The sequence below is a fragment of the Buteo buteo genome, chromosome 22 (assembly GCF_964188355.1).
Source record: "Buteo buteo chromosome 22, bButBut1.hap1.1, whole genome shotgun sequence".
Lineage (NCBI taxonomy): Eukaryota > Metazoa > Chordata > Aves > Accipitriformes > Accipitridae > Buteo > Buteo buteo.
In genome coordinates this window covers 3,948,842-3,969,566 of record NC_134192.1, presented here as the reverse complement: position 1 = coordinate 3,969,566, position 20,725 = coordinate 3,948,842, and the positions used below count along the sequence as shown (strand labels likewise).

At 40.1% G+C, this 20,725-nt stretch overlaps 1 protein-coding gene across 5 annotated transcripts in view; it reads right to left on the bottom strand.

Annotated features, from left to right (window-relative positions):
* The window catches only part of CAPN6 (calpain 6), a 67,471-nt gene that overhangs the window by 26,503 nt on the left and 20,243 nt on the right, over positions 1 to 20,725 (bottom strand). For all 5 annotated transcript variants that reach the window (XM_075053891.1, XM_075053890.1, XM_075053889.1 and 2 more), the window contains one exon: positions 407 to 538. In XM_075053891.1, the coding sequence (XP_074909992.1) occupies positions 407 to 538 (132 nt within the window). The remainder of the gene's footprint in view (positions 1 to 406; positions 539 to 20,725) is intronic.

Sequence of the window (20,725 nt, the reverse complement as noted above, 5' to 3'; positions counted from 1 at the left end):
CTGGAGCACGTACTATGCTGGTATTCAGCTTCACGAGCAGTTGACCTGAAATAGATGAAGCAGTGAAAAAAGAGGGTGAATTTGGTACAAAGTTTGGTACATAGTCTCACTTCAGAATCTTTTAGGAAAGTAAAATTCAAACTCATCTGCAGAGAAAGACAAACAGAACCTATTGTACTCTCTGGCTTTTTTATATTTCTTCTTTGGTGCTCAACGGGACTGTGGAGTGGTGAGGTCTCATAACATGAAAAATTAACTTCTAAAGAAAGGGAAGATTTGAATCCACCGAAATTCACCACTCATCAGAGGCACATTGGTCCTAGAGGGAAAAATGTTGGCTGATAGGCAGGGAAACAACCAAGGTTTATTAGCTTTATTTCATGCACCAAGCACATTGATCACCTACCCGCTGCCAGAGGCTCTTCCTCAGAGCCAAGCAGGAGCATGCAGCCACAAACCAGCAGTTCCCCAGGGTGCCTTGGTGTAAGTCATGGGAGCTGATTCCATTCACAAACAGGCGGGGGTCTTCACAGAGGTCCTAACAAAGCAAACCAGAGATTACTGGAGACTCTACTCCAGAAACGATCACAGCATCCTTCCAGCTATTCCTCTCCTTACTTGTTCTGCATCACATTCCCATTGAAGCGTGGAGTTTCTGTACCAGGAAGTTCAAAAGCCCTCTGGCACTGACATTTGAAAGTCAGGGTATACAGGATTATTTAAGTTCTTACCAGTAGATTGTGCTGCTTTATCTAAACACCAGGATTTGCCGATTTTTTTGCCAGAGTTCGTAGTTCTGTCCTCAGCTGAAGGTGATCTTTGAGGACTGGAATTAATTCAACATTTGGAAGACTTATTTGGCATTGGGGCAGTTAATGAACTGAAAGTAAGTGAAAGGAGAAGGAAGAAGCATTACAGGGAAAGGCTTTGACCAAAAAAAAAAACCATCAAGAAAAGCAGCAGGAAATGATGCTACTGACACCAGAACTCTAAGCTCCTGTTCCTTCATTGCCACTCCCTTGGCTGACATACTGGAAACCCTCCTCCACCAACAGCATGAGTTACTGCAATGATCCCTGCCACCCAGCACCAAAGAAGGCAGAAAATACACGTCTGCGAAGTACGCCTCTCATTCTGTGGGTCTCATCTTTCTCATTTATCTGGCTCTTATTAGAACCACTCGTTCCTCCTCCCCCATTGCTTTCCTGCCTCCATCTCCGTTTACATGCAGATTCTCACCAAAGCATAGTTGGCTCTTCCTGTGATGTCTCCCTGCTCCTCACTAGCTTGCCCCTTGCTGTCTCTTTATAGCCTGCAGTTCAAGGCACCAAGAGGAGCACCTCTAAGTATCATTGAACATGGGAAAGCCACAGGGGTACCTTTGGCAGTAGCATTGTGTTTGTTACCAAGAAATCCTTGGTAGACGGTGTTCTGCTGAACGGATACGTATGTGGCCTCATGATTGCTCATGAATCTCTCACATGAATCATTGCTTTTCCCGACTGGTTGAGAGGATGGAAGAGCAGACAGTGGTAAGAAATTCTGCTCTTTCACATTTTAGGAATAACCCTAAATTTCAACACTGTGGGAAGGAAATTATCTTATATCCAGGCATTAGAAATGCAGAATAATTAACTCCCTCTCACCTTAAAATGGCAGGAGACTCCAAATTTACTGCAGTCTTTCCAGTTTGTTATCAGCAGCAGAATAAGGAGCTGTGTTCCTTACCTCATGGATTCTCACTGCCCTTTGATAATTATAGATGATGATCCCAAAATACCAAGTCTGCAATCCAAGCCTGGCTACACACCACAGGCATGTCAAAACCTCTCAGTCTTCCCTTTGATGGGACTGTGACAAATCAGTGCCAGCTGAACTTATTTTCACAGAAAAGAACCACCTCAAGTGCTGAGCTGAAAGCCTGTTTTCCTGGGCTGGTTTAGCAGATGGCAGCCTGAAGTCAGCTCACGGTATGTAATGCATGGAGCTGCTGCTGTTTTCTTTAAGAAAATGGTATTTTTGGCATGAGACCTTTCTCATTAAATAACAATTGGTAGAAATGTTAAATGCCTCTTGGGAAACAAGTAACTGATCATTATATGACACTGTTCTTATGTCAGTATTTCTTACATGTGTCATCACTTAGAGAAAATTCAAACCTTATTAACAGACCTTAATAAAATTCTGAATAAGAAAACACTGCCTACAAGGAAAACTGACCATGTACAAGATAGTCATCTGCATCATGGGCAGATTAATTTAACCTGCCTGGATGCTCTGATATGGAATGGTAACAGGAACTTCAGGCTAGCACTTCAGCTGATGTAAATCAACCCAGTTGCCTATTGCAGGGGTTGACATCAGTTGACTACTTGGCCTTTGCAGCGGTAGCACACATTCCAAATCTAGCTCGGGTAGACTCAAGTTTCATATCCCATTTCCATGCATCTCTAGCAGCAATACTTTCTAGTTTGTTTTTCCTTTCAAAATGTTATTTTGTTAGCATAATAAACAAAGGATAAACTGAGCCTTCAGGGTTAAAATTGTCCAAACTTTTCTGTCACTAGAGGAAGCCAAAATGTTCATTGGTTTTGAAAGAAATTAAGCACTACCGTGTATTACAAACAAATTCTCTTATTTGGTTTGCTTTGCTAAAAATAACTGCATTAAACTGTCATTTTTTAATTGAAGTGTGTCTCGCATCTCACACAGTCCTCAGAGAAAAACCAGAGAGCAGCATGTGTCAGCTGCCAAACATATGGATGAGATTTGCATTTGCTGACCGCTAGGGTCCAAAGCAAACATGGAACAGCAGAACTTAGAAACAGCACCTCCCTGTTTCCACTATAGTCACTAAATTCTTCAGGATCCTGCTTGATGAACCCTTTCTTATTAAACTGCCTAGGAGCCCTGGACTTCTGAGACTAAAGAACAGTGCAAGAAAGTGGCATCAGCTCCGTTTCTCTTATCATTAATTACAGCCATTATAACAGCTTCTACGATGACTGTCACTATGTGGCTCAGATGACATGCACAATAATACTCAGGTGCAAGCTATAGCTAATTTCAGCTGTTTGCTCTCTTCTGGTCTTTTTGCTTTTCACCACTGATGCAGCATAGCAAATTCTAAGGAATACTTTTGAGATGGAATTAGCTATCTAAGCCACAATTCCCCCAACACAGTTAGATATGTGCTATTTAAATATATTATTCTGCAGTCCTTGTGAGAATCTTTAAGCATTTTTAGTTGCCCCAAGCATGTAAAAAAAAAATTTTTTTTTTTTTTAAAAAATCACCTTTCCAATAATGCAATGATAATTTAGGGTAGTTGAGGACCAAGCCAACTACCATCAGAGGAATTACAAGGAAGAGACACTTACATGAGATATGGCCCAGGCATTTCAGGAGACCTGATGCCTCCTCTCCCTTGCAACCTAAGGACTTATGTTCTGAGTTCCACTAGAAGTAGCTCCTTTGCAAACATAGTGGTTTAAGCCTAATCCCTTTTCTCAGGGTCAGCCTGAATCATCTGTGGTGTAAAAAAGAGCAATATCTTCACATTTGCAAAAAAAACTTTAAAGGCGTTTACTGGGTCTTATTATACATCATTAACATATAATAGACAAACTATTTCTGATACAACACTGCTAATAAAAGCAGTTGTATTATTTACGCCCACAAGGAGCATTCCACCATCCAAGATGCAGAGCTCTCCCTACTTCTCCCCTTACGCATGTGCATAATAAAATAAACACCATCTGCAGAACTCTAATTAGGCTGTACAGAGTCTGAAAGTGAGGTAAGAGGTTACAGGGGCTCATGGTTCTGCTGAAAACCCTGATGCTCTTATTTTCATACCAGACTTTCATTTGCATGACAGAAGTCTATTTGTGTCACCTCCTATCTTTGCTGCACTGTGTAGGCTCAAAATATCTGACATTTAGTGTTACTCAGCCACTGATGCTGTGAGAAATAAAGTGGCTCACAAACCCCTTTTTCTGATTTTAATTGGTTCATCTCTTTGTAACACAGCAAGTAAATGAACTGGTTAATGAGCAGACTGGGAGAACACTGAGCAGTCTGGAGATGAGAAACTCAGTTAGCATAGGATCACAGGAAATACATACCAGTGGGAGAGACCTTGACAAGTTAGTCAGTCCCAACACTTGCCTAGTGTCCAAATTGGCTATCCCTAACCCACTTGTGACTGAAGCTTCTCTAACCTGCATTTAATACAACCCATGAGGGAAAGTCCACATGCTTCCTCCACTGGTCAGCTAAGAAGCGCATTGCTGAGCTGCTCTACAAGCCCAAATCTTCTGTGAATGGGGAAAACAGTTACCTTTCCTTTCTACAGCAATCCCTCATATAATCTATAAAATTCTAACCTCTAAGTCTCTCTTCTCTAGTCTTAATAACTGGTTCTTCATGTCTTGTATCACTGGCGAAGTGTGGTGCTCAAATCCAGACACTATGCTCCAAATGAGGCTTTAGCAGTGCTGAGCAGAGCTCGATCCTCTTGCTTACTGAAGCTGGGGTGTCATTTTTCTGTCTTTTTCACTTGAGCTGCACATATTTAACTTGTGTTCAGACCATGATCCACCCTCTGATCCTATTCTATGGACTTGCTGCCTAGTTATTCTTTCTCCCTGACTGAGCCATGAAGTTGCTTAATACCAAAGCACTGTACTTGGTTGCATTGATGAAATGATGCTGAATTCCATCCTATTTATTGCACAGTATTTTCCCAAGACATCAAGATAAGTCTGAATTCTCAACCCTGTCAACTGGCTTGCAATCCTAACCCAGTCTGTGTCCTACAGCATTCTGATACATGCCTTTCTAGTCCCTCAACCAAGCAGTAACGAAAATACTGAAGAGTACCAGACTAAGGGAGATTTCTGTAGGACTCCATCGATACAACAGCAGCTTGAGAGTGCTCCAAGTGATTTATTTCATCAGCTATGCATCCCCATTACAGAAGTTTGAATTAATCCAAATTTTGATACTTTGGAGAGACATATCAGATATTGCCAGTCTTATGAAAGTCAATCTATATCAGATCTACTGCTCATCTCTTAGTCACAAGACCTGTCCCACTGTATGCTGAAAGGAAACCAGGCTGGTACATATTAGTGTATCTGACACAATACATTTTTATAATACAGTCTGCACCATCAGACTAACAGTCATCTGCTTAGCTCTGATAAATTGCAGTCAGGAATTTCACCGAGATACAAAAATGTTTGGACTGCAGTGCAAATATGAAAGATTGCAACTTTTCTTTGCTACAACGTATCTTCCTTAGGAAATTTCAAAACAATGTGAACCATGGGAGGCAATGGACACCCATTTCACTGGAGCTATGAAATAATTTGTATGTAGGAAAAAAAGAAAAAAAAGAAAAGAAAGGATGGGGTTTGAGACCAGAAGCACCACAGAAAAGTACAGAAGACAACTGATTAACTATAGGCATTAACTTCAGGTTGCTGTGGCTACTTTGAATCTTAGAGTAATTCAGCTAGAGGAAAAAGTTCCCCTTAGCTCTGAAGATGCATCTCTTAGCATAAGTATTACCATATCCATGAACTAAAAAATATGCAGTATTGGTTATAAATAGGGAGAAAGTGTTAATTCAAAGTGTTAATTAATTTGCTATGTGTCTTCACAGACATTACCTGAACCTGCACTGTAAAACATTATGAAATCTCTCTGATGTCTGAGAAAAGGGAAAGATTATTTTTTAGTGGATTAGAGTCTGTCAGCTGGCTCAGCAAAACAGAGATTCAGGGAAAGGGAAGAAGAAAAAAACAATAATGATGTTTGCAACTAAGATTTTCAAAGGATTCGGTAGCGTTTAGAGCTTACTTTCTCCAGCACCCTTTAAAGAACCCAGCCCTAAGATAAAAAGTAATCTACCTTTGCTTGCACACAAGACAGGCACTTTCCTTGATTCTATCAGACTGATCTACTTAAGCCCAGTACACCATTGCCTTAAGTTTTTTTTAAAGCAGTTTGAATGTCAGAGCTGAGAATTCTTTCCATTTTTCTTCTCTTCTCCTGTCCTCATATCATACTGAGTCAACTCCTGTAGAGAACGAGGTCAGTGTAGGGAAGCAAGGGGAAAGTCAATTCTTTCTGAATATGGATGCAAAAATTCAGCTTCAGCTACAGCTAACTATGAACGAACTTCATCTAAAGGAAGGTAGCAAAGACAGCACTTATTCTGAGGTTGCGTAGCTGAAGAAGTAGAAGAGATTGTCTATCCTATAATAAATCCCAGCTGTGCTGGCATGTTTATAGAAACCCTCTCCAGATCAGGCTGTTTGCCAAAGCAATTGCAGTTAGCCCTAAAAAGAAAAATAACTGAGTCCAACTGTACTAGATACTTCAATGCATGCAAAAAGCCTTTTGCAACCTTGTTATGCCTGAAAAAACTCTGCCTATGGAGTGAAAAAAGAGAAGTCTTAAGTTACAATCATGCCCTGTGGTATAGCTCTAACCCCTCAGAGGACAGTTCTCAGAGAAACCTCCATCAAAAGAAAACCGGGGTCAGATATGACCCTGACTGAAACAGCCCTTGCTGAGATCAGGAAGCAACTTTATCATCAGTGCTGTTATGCCGTGTAAATCAACAAAAGGAAGATTTAGCCCTCAGGTTTCTGTCTGTACACCCTGAGCTCAGGATGTGTAATTCCTCTGTAAACTTCATGCCCATTGTCCAGCAACATCAGTTCCTGAGAGCAAGATAATGCCCAATACCATTTAAAAAAGAAACCCAACTGTACATACGCAAGGAAAAGAGTATGCCAGTTTGTGCCAGCCTTGTGTAAAAGAAAACTCAGTTATTTGGGGATTGAGAAATGCTTCTTCCCCCTCCTCCCTCTCCAATAAATTCTGTTACAAAACCAAATGCATCACAGACATTTTTATAGTGTTCTTTTTTTCCATTTTCAGTTTGGGGCTACTGGTGACTAATACTCAGTGAAGGCCATGGGTTTCAGCCTTGCACGGCATACAGGACGTGTATTTGGGGAGGATCTGAATCAATTCTTTGGAAGAAAAATACCCAAACATTGGGCAAGATGGTGTGTATCTTGGCTGCCTCTAGATTTCACCTGACCCTTGGAGCACTAGAGCTGCTCTCATCCAGAATGCTGACAGTTGCTGGAAAGGGTACAATGATGTGCCGCAGGGCTGACCTCTTCCTGAACCTCAGTAACAAAGTGTTTACTGAACCTCTTAGAGTCCTCTGCCACTTCATTCCAGAAATCACTCAAGATGATGATGAAAGGCTTTCTGTTCTCCCTGGACCCTCTTAGAAGTATATCATACCATCTCTTGCAGCGCTATCTTAGTTTGTGATGCTTTAGATCAACATTCTACAGAACTGCAGCACATTCATAATACTTTGTTTTTAAAGAAAAGCTGCTTTGTTTGAGGATAACATTTTTTTCTCACTGAACTTACCAGACAACAGCCTTTGTCTCCTGCCTTCTTCCCCTAGAACCTATTCCCTTCTCTAAATTCAGTACTACAATTTGTGTTACTTTTCCTTATGAGCTGCAATCAGAGATGCCATTCTTAAGACCGGATTCACCTCAGGAAACAGTCATGTCCTCTCAGCTAGGTGTCTAAACTCCCCTGTAACCAGAACACAAGTTCTTTCAGAGGGCAATTTACAGTTATTACCTTGTCATGTGTCTCATAGTGTGATGACACTGGAGAAACGCCTGTCTCTCTACTGGTCATATAAATCAAGGTAATAGTTCATAACAGGCCCATACCTTTTAAGCAGTTGCTACACAAAATGTTATCCTTTGTGTCTTCGATGAGGATCTCATAAAATAAACCCAGTAATACAAAAGCAGGCCCAGCTAGTTATAGGAAATGCATCCAAAGTAACACAGGTTAAAACCTGGAATATAACTATTTTAGAGGTTATTGTATCTGAAATTTAAAAAAATTATTAACTGGTGATCTGAAGTTAAAAGCTCCCAAAGATTACTGTTTAGTGAACACAGATGCTGAGCAGCCTGATACCACTTTTGGTTGGTTACTGTTACCACCGTTTCTGGAATATCTTGTTTCCTCCACGTCTCACTCATTAGCAGTTCCAACCTCTATGGAACTTCATTCTCTGCTATTCCAAAGCTACTACAAGTTTCACATAATTTGGGCATAATAATTTAATCAAAGCATCATTTCAATTGGCTAAAAATATGTATATTTCAATTTCTTGAAAAAAGTAATTGTTTTCCATCAGAAAAGACACAATTTTGGGGCCATTAACCCAAAATTTTCTTGTAAAATGCTTTTACAAGAATTTACTGTGATTTTGAGATGGTGATGCTCCATAAAAAATAGGTAGAGTAGATAGAGTAGAGGTTGGACTATCTTCAACATGTACTACTGTGAGCATAGCCATCAAAAGAGAACTGAGGGCATTTTCAAGAAAAACTCAATGTACAGATCTTTTGAGAAACAGGTGGTATAAGCCAGTTTAATACTATTTCTGCAAAGAGCAACCTACCAAAGCAGTGGAAATGTCTCTGCATTAAATGCAAGTAACAGAGAGATGGCCAAGTTCGAAGACCGTTGGCTTAGAGTGACTCCCCGACATCACTTCTAGGCACACATTCTAATGTGGCTGAGGTCAGACATGGGCTATAAGTCCACTTACGGTTCACCAAACTAAAAGGCCACCCACCATTTAACTATGTTTTTTTTACTGCTTCCTCAAAACATGTTTTTCAATTAAGTTCTTGAACTAGTTTCCTGAGATGGGAAATAAAAACAATAAGAAAAGGAGGTTGGAAAATATCACACACAATTTTTCACAACACGGAAATATTCAGCACTGGACCAGTGCGGAATAAACAATTCCCAGGTTTGTACGCCTGACTGTTCATCTCTGGCTGGCGAGGCAGCTATTTTCTTTGCCTGATAATAAGCATCATTTTGGCTCAGTGGCCATGACCTTTCTAGGCTTGTCTAGTCTGACCTTATGCTGTGTCTCAAGGGGCTGGTAACTGATGCAGGCTGAATTCTTCATCACTGCCTTTTATGAGGAAGAGAATATGCTGTTTACGAAAGAGTATTAGGTAGATTTCAGCAAAGTCACCTTTTGTTTGGTTGGTTGTTTTTTGTTATTACATCGTGGATTTTTTTGTTATTACAACAGGCATTGTGTGGCAAAAACAAAGTCAGGTCATCTAAGAAACATTGTCTGGAGTGAAAATTCAGATTGAGCTGGAGGTGATTTGTTTTACTTGAAAGGAGATATTTCTTCCTTGTCCAGTGGCAATACACAGACTTTAAAGGTTAAAAAGCATAAGTCTAAACCACAATGTTAAAGAGCATAAACCTCTTTAGCAACAAGTTCCTCCTTTCCCCATCCCTTTTCCAGCAGGGTTTGGTTTCAGCCTGGATTCCAGTATCTACTAATTGTGGCATTTCTCTCAGATGCTTTCTTGAAGATAAAAAACCTTTATCCTCTTCTCCCAGTCTCCTCATCTTTTTCAGACAGCACCTTGAGGTGTTCTCCCCCACTTACTTGCTTAAAGCAAAAAAATTTTAATGCCTGGCATAACAGTGCATGGAGTAGCCATTGTAACCTTCCAGATACACTTTTAGAATTGTGATATATGCAACACCATTCTGGACTAGATGTTTGCTTAATAACATAAAAAGAGGAACTGTAAATTGGTCATAAGACACAAGCTTCTTAAAACTATTAGATGACTTGAAATATATCAAATTTTGGATTTTGAAAAAATTTTTTTTAATAGAAATTTTGTATTAGCCAGCACAACCCAGCTTTTCTGAGCCTACATAAGTCAGAGCCAATGGAGTCTCTCAGTTGCAACAAGACATGGATCAGACTCTTACATTCTCATCTGGACACACTTTCTGGCAAAGATCAGCCCAAAATCCTGTAAAACAGATTATTTGTCTTTTAGTAACACAGAGATATGCCCAATACCCTGCAGAGAACCATAGTGTTTTCACGCCATCAGAACTTTATCAGATCACTCATCTACAAGTTCTAGAAGAAAGCCTTCCCATCAGGCTATTCCTTGAGCCTTCTGGTATAGATCACTCCTTCCATTCATTGCCCAGACTGGGTGTGAGCTGCAGCCAGGAGAGTGATACCAGCATCTAGTGCTGTCCAGGGACTAGCAAATGTCAGGGCAGCGAATAGTTATGAAGTGAGGATAAACACCAGCACCCATCAGAGCGGTCAGAAAGATCACCAGTGTTGCCAATTGCAGCCAAAGGGAGTAATACAGAAAATGTTGCTAAGAAGCAAAGCTGATAGACCAGTAGACAAAATATGAGAACCCAAAATATGCGATGCCTGTTTGACAGTGTGAACAACCAATCACCTTCCTGTTTTAAGGAATCTCACTGCTTGCCTAAGAGTTCGAATTCAGAGCTATAAAAAATTTTGCATTAAAAATGACACAGCAGCATTTGTTTTACTTCTGAATACTAAAAGCACTTTTATGACTTAGCCAAATCAGCAGATTATCTCTCATAAATTCACAGAAACTACCAGAAAGAATTCTATTTACACATTTGGAAAATAAACAACAGCTTCTATAACATCTTTTGAAATCTTATCTTGGAAAGATGTTCATTTAGCAATAAAGTTATCAGCACATAAGTTTCTTCAGTTTTGAGTGATGAAACTGAAAAACTCACAGCAGTAACTTCCAAAGTAAGATACTTAAGCAAAGTCACAGTTGTCATACCTGCCAGGCAATCAAGCACATACTTTTCCCTCTGTGCAGGTTAGCTCTTATTTTGCCGAGGATAGGTCACTGTTAGAGGACTGAAATTAATAAAACATTTTTGGATAAGCCCCTTTCCTTCTAATTATGTCAAAACTTCAGGAAGTTTTTGAAATTTAAGGAACCGTATTAGGTGCTAAAGGGTAAACTTTTTAAGGGTAATTGTGTGACTAATAGGCCATCTCTGCAGCTCCCGATGCCAAAAGATGTCCATTATTGCCACTGTGTCCATGAATTCACTTTAATTCACACTTTAACCACACACCCTCCTTTATAGTTCTGCCTCTTTCATTGCCTTCTCACATTTGCTTTTCTTCCCCACATTCTGGTATCAACACGTTTCAGAAGGAATCAATAAGAAATCTACTTCCATATCTCACAGATCTGTTTAGGAAGCTTGCTTTCTGGTGTCTCCTTCCCTTGTGGACACTCTGATATCTAATAAAGGATAAGCCTTTTCCCAGGGTATCCTGCTCCCACTCAATTGCCTGTTTTCACGGCTCATGTAGTTTCACCAAGACATCTACTCATTCACTCAACTGGGTTGAAACCAGTCAATAGTAAAGCATTGCTGGGGGAAGAAGGGAACAGACAGACACAGAGTTGGAGTCAATGTAACTATAACTGTGCTTCCTCTGCAAGGAAAAAAAAAGCCAAAAGGAACAAAGAGCACGATGGCAATTTGCTAACTGCTCAATTTTCTCCATCAACACTAGTCAGTCTTTCAGGTCACAGAGCATCCCCTAAATATGACCAAAATTACTTGGCTACTTAATGTCAAGGCTGGAGATACCCTTTCCTCCTGCGTCGTTCAGTTTGGGAGGTACCTCTACTTACGTTGATGTCAAATGCAAGTGACTCCAACCTCACGATCAGTGTCAAGGTTTTCCCTATCATGATCCAGGATTTTCTTCTGTTTTAACCCAAAACAAAGATTAGAGCAGATTCAGTCAGACAGATACATTGACAAAAGCCTTTGGCTCCTTGGGATGAGTCAGCCTGCCAGGGTATAGTCAGAATGTTTACTTGGTCCTGATTTTATCCCACTCAAAGCGCAGTCAGTTTAATCTCTGTGTTTAAATTGTTGAGATGCTTAAGAGACCTCTTGCTTGGAAAGACGTAATGAGAAACTTTTTTTCTTATTTATATAATTCTGTTTCTTTACATAGCACTTTCACTGCATTTATCAAGCTTATTTTTGGTTTTCCCAATGTGATATATATACATATACTGATTTGAATTCATTACTTCATTTCAGACAAATTCCTTTGTTAAATATTAACATTACATCTGCCTGATGCCAGCCTAAGATAAAGATGTTATTCAACTGTCAGAAAACAGAGAAAGCCAATACGGCAAACAGAAGACCCAGAATCATTTTATCATAAAATTCACTGCTAACAGACCTGCATCTTCATCAGTTCACATAAAGTTAGTACAGAGATCAGGGTGCGTATCAGAATGGATGGTAGTTCATTAAGGATCACATGGGATTCCTCATCTTCAAGAAGAGGATCATATACATACATAAGAAAAAACAGTCTCTGTGGAACTATTTAGAAAATCACCAAGTTAGTAGGAATTGAATAAAGATCAGTGATGGCCAACAGATGAGTCAGTGCCATCTCTGAGAAATTACCCTCCTGATTTACCAGTTTAGAAATCCTGGCAATCCCAATAAGGTCCCACTTATCTTTTGCAATGACTACTACCAGCCATAGGAATATTCACAGTGGCCAGCCCCACAACACTTTTCCAGAGCGCATAAGCTGATTGATTTGCAGTTATGGATTTGAAGTTACATTCTGGTGAAACAGAAGGGATCCAGACCTCCAGTTCCTATTACAATGTGTTCAAAGCACCATAAAATTTCCTTTAAAGATGGAGATTCTCCATGAACATTTAGGAATTGTTGTGAGAACTTCAAGCCTCCCATCATCTGAGAAGACAGAAACCTCCCAAAGTCTTTTGTTGTGAGAAACAGCCTGCTTGTCTCCCAGGAAGAGAAGTTTGAGAGGTGTTGATAACTCAAACATGAACTTGACTAGACATCAAATTCCAGCTAGTCTTAGAGCACAGCGCTCCACCTCTAAGTGCTGGAGAACCACTCCAGTTCCAGCACTGCTCCTCTCCTGCCAGGTTTATTTTCTTTATGATGTACCAGGAAACCCATCTCAGCCAGCTGGAACTCTAAACCCCATCAGGGACGCTGAAATCATTCTGGCTCATCTGTGTCTCCAGTAACCTCTCTGCTAGTGCTAATGCATAGACCCCTTCCAAGAGAAAATAATGAATCACCTTTTAACCCCACCCTAACACTATCAATCACATTAATTATTTTATTCAATCAGAGTCTAACAGTCAAAGTAAAGTTAGTGGAAAACCTAAGGAAACATATCTTAACTCTCAAAAGGCAAGGAGAAAGGCCTGTTTCTAATAATGTTGAGGTTTGCCAATGTTGCTTTTTTCTTGTCTTACAATTTAAGTATTTACAGTGCAGCCATTATGTTCATTAGAGAGGATTTTTATTTTTAATTCGTTGCAGATTTTGGAATGTCTGCAGAATTAACTTAGCATAGTGTCCCTGTCTCTTCCAAGCACACCATCTGCCTTAGTGTCTATAGTTTTCACTCTATTCAAATGCAGAGATGCAGGCCAGAATCTCAGCTATAAATCATCATCACCTTAGCTAAACCAAGGGGATGATGTTGCTTTATACAAGCAGAGGTGCAAGGCCCCTCAATCCATTGACAGATACTGCTTTGGTTCTGTTCATGAGAGATTCATCATGCTTTTAGGAACAGAAAAAGCCCACTTAAGACCAGGGATGAGAAAAGCCATGATTGGATTACATCTGAAATATTTGGATTAAATTTGAGTTACTCCTCTTATAGTCCAGATATTAGCTGTTTTACCAGTTAGATCATGTACCCAAATGTGAAAGCAGTTTTTAGACAACTATTGTTTGTGAGAACTTTCATTTGTGGAGAGCAGAGTTAGTGAGTGAAAGAGGAGGGAGGAGAGGCCAAAGGATGAGGTACTGCATTCACATCTCCATTTAGGGAGGAAAATTAAATGTTCAAGGCTTAAATTCCCTTACCTGAAGGGAGAAGAAAACAGACAACAGTGATCATGCACAAAAACTACAGCAAGAGGAGCTCTGCACAAAGTCTTTGCAAATTGACCCAATTATCTATAGGGTTATCCCAGTGACCAAGGGAGTGAAAAGCCATGCATTCATGTTCTTCATCAGTCCCACAAGTGCTTGTACCTGTGGTAAAGCTGAAGCAGCAATAAAACTCTAAAGTTGCAGACCAAAGCTCAGCCCACAGCTGGATCATTGCTAAATGAGATTTAACTTTTTGCTCACCGTCACAGGATTGAAGGTTTGGTACAGTCTTAGGAAAAAAACCTATTTTGATTATTTACTGTCTCTATCAGAGTAGAAAGTACTGTCTCCAGACAAAACTCAGACCTCAATGTGCTTTATACAGCATAGACACTCCTTATTAGACAGGCCCAGTCCTGAAGGCCTTTTTAGTTAAATGAGGCCAGTTCTGCTCTTTTCCAGGGCCAGTTTTCCACCCAAAATGTTGCAGCCAATGAAATAAGCATCTGCATAAAGCTGTATGTTTCATTATTTCTGATGAAACAGATAGACATGGGAGTTAGGGAGTGAATTTTTGAGGATTTTGTGAACCTCTAAAGAGGCTGAAGATATTCTGCATTTGAGAAGTGAAGGAAAGAAGTAGTGCCTGCCTTCCCAACTCAAAGAGCATGCATAGATGTACGTATATACATGTATTATATAAATATATGCACGTGGATGACTGCACACACGAGACCAACTGGCCTCAACATGAGAAAACTGAGATGAAAATAAGAGGACCACACGGACATTCATTATCCAGCTGAACAAGGGAGTCCCACACCCCATACTGACTGCACGCTCATTAGACTCTGCACTGAAATCACCCATGACCCAACTGTCCTCTCCCTGATCACAGAATGGTTGAGGTTGGAAGGGACCTCTGGAAGTCACCTTGTCCAACCCCCCTGCTCAGGTAAGGTCACCAGGACAATGCCCAGGACAATGCCCAAATGGCTTTTGAATATCTCCAGGAACAGAGATTCCGTTTCCTGATGCACGAGTAGGTCAGGATGGCTTCTGACGCCTGCAACACTGACCAAAGTTCAGTGCATAAAAACCAGAACATAATATTCACTCTTAACAAAGACAGTGTATTTTCCCAAGAAAGAACATTTTATTTCCTGCAAACTTGAAAAGATGCAAATTCAAAATGTTTTAGCCTTTACAACTAAGTTAGAAACAATGCCACATACAGGCAAGACAGCAGTTCTAAAAGGTTCTTTCAGCTGTGAAGGATTTTTAAAAGCTTCTTTTTAGCCAGGAAAACATACATCTTTATTTAACTTTTAAACAGAATTAATCTTGAAGGAAGCATGAATTTAAATCACAGGGAAACAGCATGAAATTCAAACAAATGATTTTGCAAATCTAAGATATAATGGCTTACAAAACCTCAAATTCCAGGACTTTACTCATCTCCAATACCCTTCTAAATAGGGATATAAAATGAGAAAAGCATAAAGCTCTTAACATACAAAGCATTTTTTGGATGTGGATGCCTTCTACTCTTGGGGAAGGCTGTTGACAGAACAGCACCTTAATTTCCTTTGCAACTGGCATGTTTGGGCTATAATTTTTCCTTCAGAGAAGCCAGACATTTAATTCTTTAGGAAGACTAAATCAATGAACTAACAATTACTGTAAGAAGACTTAACACAAGCTGAGGACGTGATCCTCAGGCTTTTTGTTTTACAGGCTCAAAATAAATTTTACCATGTCATTCTCACCATCATCACATTGCCTCAGGACAAATAGAAGCCGACTCTCTGAGAAACCAATTTTCATCTAATGATGACTGAACCAATTAAATAAAACCTGACATTTTAAACTTTAAAAAAAACATTCAGAACCTTGGAATTGTACTGTTTGTGTTCTAAAAGTGACATTGAGGTCGTTTAGCTTTTTTTTCTTTAGAGGAAAAAACTGCAACAACATAAGAAAACATCCATCCAATCTGAAGGAGGGAAATATAAACTGGAAAAACTGCCAAGAGAGAAGATAACAAAATACTGGCATCTGGAGAGCTGTCTGCTTGGCAAGCATGCATGTCATTTACAAATGTTTGCTCATAATTATATCGCTGGAAGACTTGGGTGAATAATACTGTTGAGAAAGATGCCGCTTTCAAAACACTGCCTCTCCATCATATTTAAGTAAATGCAACACTCATTGAAGGGTGAGTGTATCTAAGGATATCACCACAAAAAAGGGGAACCCACGCCTCACACTGCCCTGGTACCTGTGAGACAAGGGGGAGGAAGGATGCAGCTGTGTATTAGGACATCAACTGAATTCCCAGCTCTTTAGCAAGCTTTCTGGAGGAGGGAGGGCAGGGATGCTGGCAAGGTGCCACTGTGTTTTTTTCTTCCTGCCATGACACAGCCAACACAGAAGGGCACAACTAAGAACAAAGAATTTTCTGAAGTGACACCAGAAGCAGGATTGAGCCATCAAGTTCGTGTCATACAATGTCCACTCAGTCACCAGACTGTAATGGAGAGGTTAGACATGGGGTATTTGCTGATGGCGTAAGGCTTTATAGCTCCTTTCCCACCTCTTCTTCCGGGTAAGCTCCATCTTAACAAGATTTTCCAGGCAAAATAAAAATAAAATTATGGAATTAATAAAATAAGGCGTGAGCAACAGCTCTATTCTGGGAACATTTTGGCAATTCCAGAAAAAACATGTCACAACTTCCCCCAATGAAAACATTAAGGACAAAATATTCTGGGAGGAATGGTTTATCCAGTCAGAAACCAAGATGGAAACATGCCAATGTTTTCACGATGCCTCCCATAATCAGCCCATTGGGGAAAGGCAAGATGATAACCCAGACCACAGTGAAAAACCCAAGGCTTTGAAAGGGGCCAGGGTTTCACCCCCAAAACAATGTTATTCATATTGGGGTGCACCACTTTATATTACTGACAGGAATGAGAGTGAATTAAACCAAGTTCATAAATTCCTATTGTTTACAAAAGGATGCTTTCTAAAATAACATCCTTAGGAGAATAAAACAGTATCTGTTTCAGTCCCAATAGCACTTCTTATATTAATCACTCATCTCAAAAAAAGTAAGGACCTCCTCTCCCAAGTTCTGGAGCACTAGGTTCTCCCATGTTTTCATTTTTCAAATTGCTTAATACCCAGAAGTACAATCAAGGTCTCTTCAGGGCTAAGCATGCTCCCAGAGTCAGGCGTCACCAGTCTGGTGCAGAAAGGTGAAGAGAAACACAAAAACCTAGAACAAAGCAGAGTTCCTGTTCCTACTTCTGATGAACCTTCTCAAACACAGAATCGGAGCCCATCTGAATGAAATACTATGAAGTTTTGGGGGCTTCTTATTTAGAGCATGGCTGACCCGTAGCACACTGAACACCTCAGCCTTGATTTGAACTGCAGATCCTGGTCTAGGAAAATGGGACATGGACGAGGGTCACACAGCTGTACATACCGCTCCAAAACTTGAATCCTGGCCACTGCCAGCAATAACTGCCGGAATGGATTAATGGAGTTAAGAGATCCCTACTTGTTTGTTTGGCTATGTGAAAGGAGTCCTCAGGGCACCGCACACAGCTCTGCTCACTTCCTCACTACAGGAACAAAACAATTGGGAAAGCAAGCGCTTAACAACACATCTGCAACAGCCCTTTGCATTTGATGATTGCTCTGTCCAATAACTTCCCCATGCCTCTTGGATCCATCTTCTAGAAAAGCAGATGGCTGTACTGTCCATCTGGAATATTACTATTTTACCATCACTACTCTTAGCACATGCAAAAACTGACTCACCTCAATGAGAAAAAAAATTTTTTAATCCCCCTATAAAGCTAACACCACTGAAATTTTATAGCACAGATTCTGGGTCTCTGTCTGCCTTCAAAATGCCTCAGATTTGCCCTGGTGTGACAATGCAAGTCCAAAGCACTGCTTCATCCTTCTTCCCACTGCACCGCTGCAGATGTCCATGTACGTACATCTGTGTACGTATGTATGTCCATGCCTGCCTGCTCTGGGTGGCAATCTGTGAGTGTGAAGCACTTGCAGTTATTAACAGTCATTGGGACCAGACACAAAACTTCTTAGTGCATAGTGACTCTGGCACCCACAGCCTGTCATACAGGCTTCATATTTATATTAGAAACTGGGTTGGTGTTGTCACATGTGGAAATGCTATTGCAAGTAAGCCAAGATTTCAGGTTGCTGGGGGTTTATATTGGTGAAATTTATAGTTGTATATGAAGTTTATATTGCTTCACCTTTAAAATTCTCTCTCTAGCAAAATGCAATCAAATACAAAATATTTGCTGTTAACAGAATTCTTGCAGGGTCCAATGCACAGCAAACTTCCAGAGACAAGCCTGTTAATTATTACTTTGATGTTTTGGTGACAGAGGTTACTTTAGAATAATAACAGACCAAATCTGCAGACAAAGTCAACACACATTTTTCAACCCAAACCTCTGACAATAAACTCCAACTAGAGCATCTCTTGGAAGATGAGGCAGGACTTGCAGCAGAGCATGGCACAGCCACTGTGAAAGAATCAGTGTCATGTTGAACATGACACAGTGGCCACGGCCTGGGCACTTCGACCCAGGATGGTCTCCTATCCAGGCTACTCCCCTTTTACTGTGATCAACATAATGTGCCCTCAAGTGCTTGAGGAGGGATATCTTGTGAAAGCTGTCTCTTCTACTCTGGCAATAAAGGCCCTTCCCTTTGCTCTACAGGACTTGACTCCTTAAGAGATTAGCTAACAAGAACAGATGAATAATAATCTTAAACACAGGAGACTAAATTGTACGCTCTTCGGTTCCTCCTTTGGAGTCTCCCTGTTTCCCCAGGCTGCTTTCAGATGCCGTGAGCTGTCAACCATGTTTTACATGGCTAATGTAACAAAAATGCTCCTGTTTGTTTCTTTCTTATCTAGCCATCTGCAACAAAAACCTCCTCCCAGTTGTGAAACACACAAGCACAGTCTCCCAAAAAACCCCACCTTTGCCATTTCTCGGCCAAGTAAGGGCAATGGACGGTATGAAACAACTGCATGTAGCTCACTACCTTCATCTGCCACGGTGCTGCTAAAGGGTCTCACACTGGTTCTGGTCTTTCCTTCTGCTCTTAACTCACTTTGGCTACCAGCTCCATCTGCCCAATTTCCGATGCAGCAGGACACAGTACAAACCAGATACAGAAGCAACTGCATCTTGATGCAAGTCATGAACACCCAGTCTGAGCACGCTTCTGCCTGAAAAGGATGACACTCATTTGGTCTGTTACGTCCTTCCTCCTCAGGGAAGCACCCCTTTCCCTCAAACTCAAAGCAAATCACCATAAGAAGAGCTAGAAACACACAAACACACACACATACACATATATATGCATGCTCCGGTACCCTCACCACATCAGACCTATTTATTGTGCAAGGCAATTATGCTGATCGAGTCCTAAAAATAGGTCCTGAAGCATAGACACTAGAAGAAAGGAGCTGGAAAAGCCCAGCATGACTCTTCTCAGAATGTCTAGATCATCAGCCACAACAGCACAAACAACAGCAGTTTGGATGATTCGCCTGGACAGTTTGCTTCCTTTGTGCAAATAATATGAGCAAAGAAATGTCATATGAGGAGGAAGACAGAGGAGCAGTGATAGAGAGCAGACAGGGCAGGGAGGAACACGTGAAAGTGTCCTCCCTTGTAAAGGGACAAGTCATTTTCTTTTTCAGAACATGTTAGTGAAGAAAAAAAAAATCACCTCAAAACTGTAGGAGAAAATAATAATGGGAGAAAGAAAGAAACAAAACAAAGCCCACAATGTTTTCAGGGAATTACTTGGCTGGACACCATCAGAACATGCTGTTCCAAGTACCTTAGAAGATCAGCAAGGGAAGTCCCTTTATGGAAAAATGTTTCCTTGCCTCCAAGAAAAAACTTCAAGAAACATTTCATTTTTATTAGTGTATTTGGGGGAAAGTTGCAACATTAAAAAAAAAAAAAAAAAGAAAAGAAAAAAAATTGCTTCAACTGAATATTCCCCCCCCCCAAAAAACCACCCCCCTCTCCTTTTTTTCAAGAAGTCTTTGCTCCTCAAAAAGTCAAATTACTTGGAACAGCCAGGACTATTATTAATATTAAAATGATTACAGAATCATATTAGGGTAGCAGTAATAATGACAATATTCTTCTATTATGATCCTCTATATGAGAACTTCTGTTCCTGGTTGCTAGAACAAGCACTCCAGTTCCAATGGATTCCAGTTACCTTTTTGATCTCTGTAGATCAGTACATAATCCATGTATTTAAGTTATTAGCACTGTTATTTAGGTTTATCACTGTTATCATTGACAATATAAGAGGACAGGAAAGTGAATTATAAAGTAATAACTCACTTTTTTCTTCATTCATGCAAGAAAGTCTATATTATTCTACAACATAATTATACAAGCCTTGAGGTATTTTAATAGCTTCTTTAAAAATACACTAAATATGAAAATAAAATTATATTAAGAACAGTTAAATTTGAAGCTGCCAATGTCCGATCACTTAGAGAGCCTATTTTTCAAAGTCATCAACTCACCTCAATACCTCATATTTAAAGTTAGAGCTAGTTAACATAATTTGATAAAAATTTCTTGTGGTGGGAACAAGAGAGGTACCCAATTCAGAGCAGGGTTTTTTTTTATTATTTTTCTATTATTTCCAGCAGTAAATTTTCTGTCATCCACATTATTCATGGTCATAAATTCCCGATATTCCCGCCCCATAATAACCAATA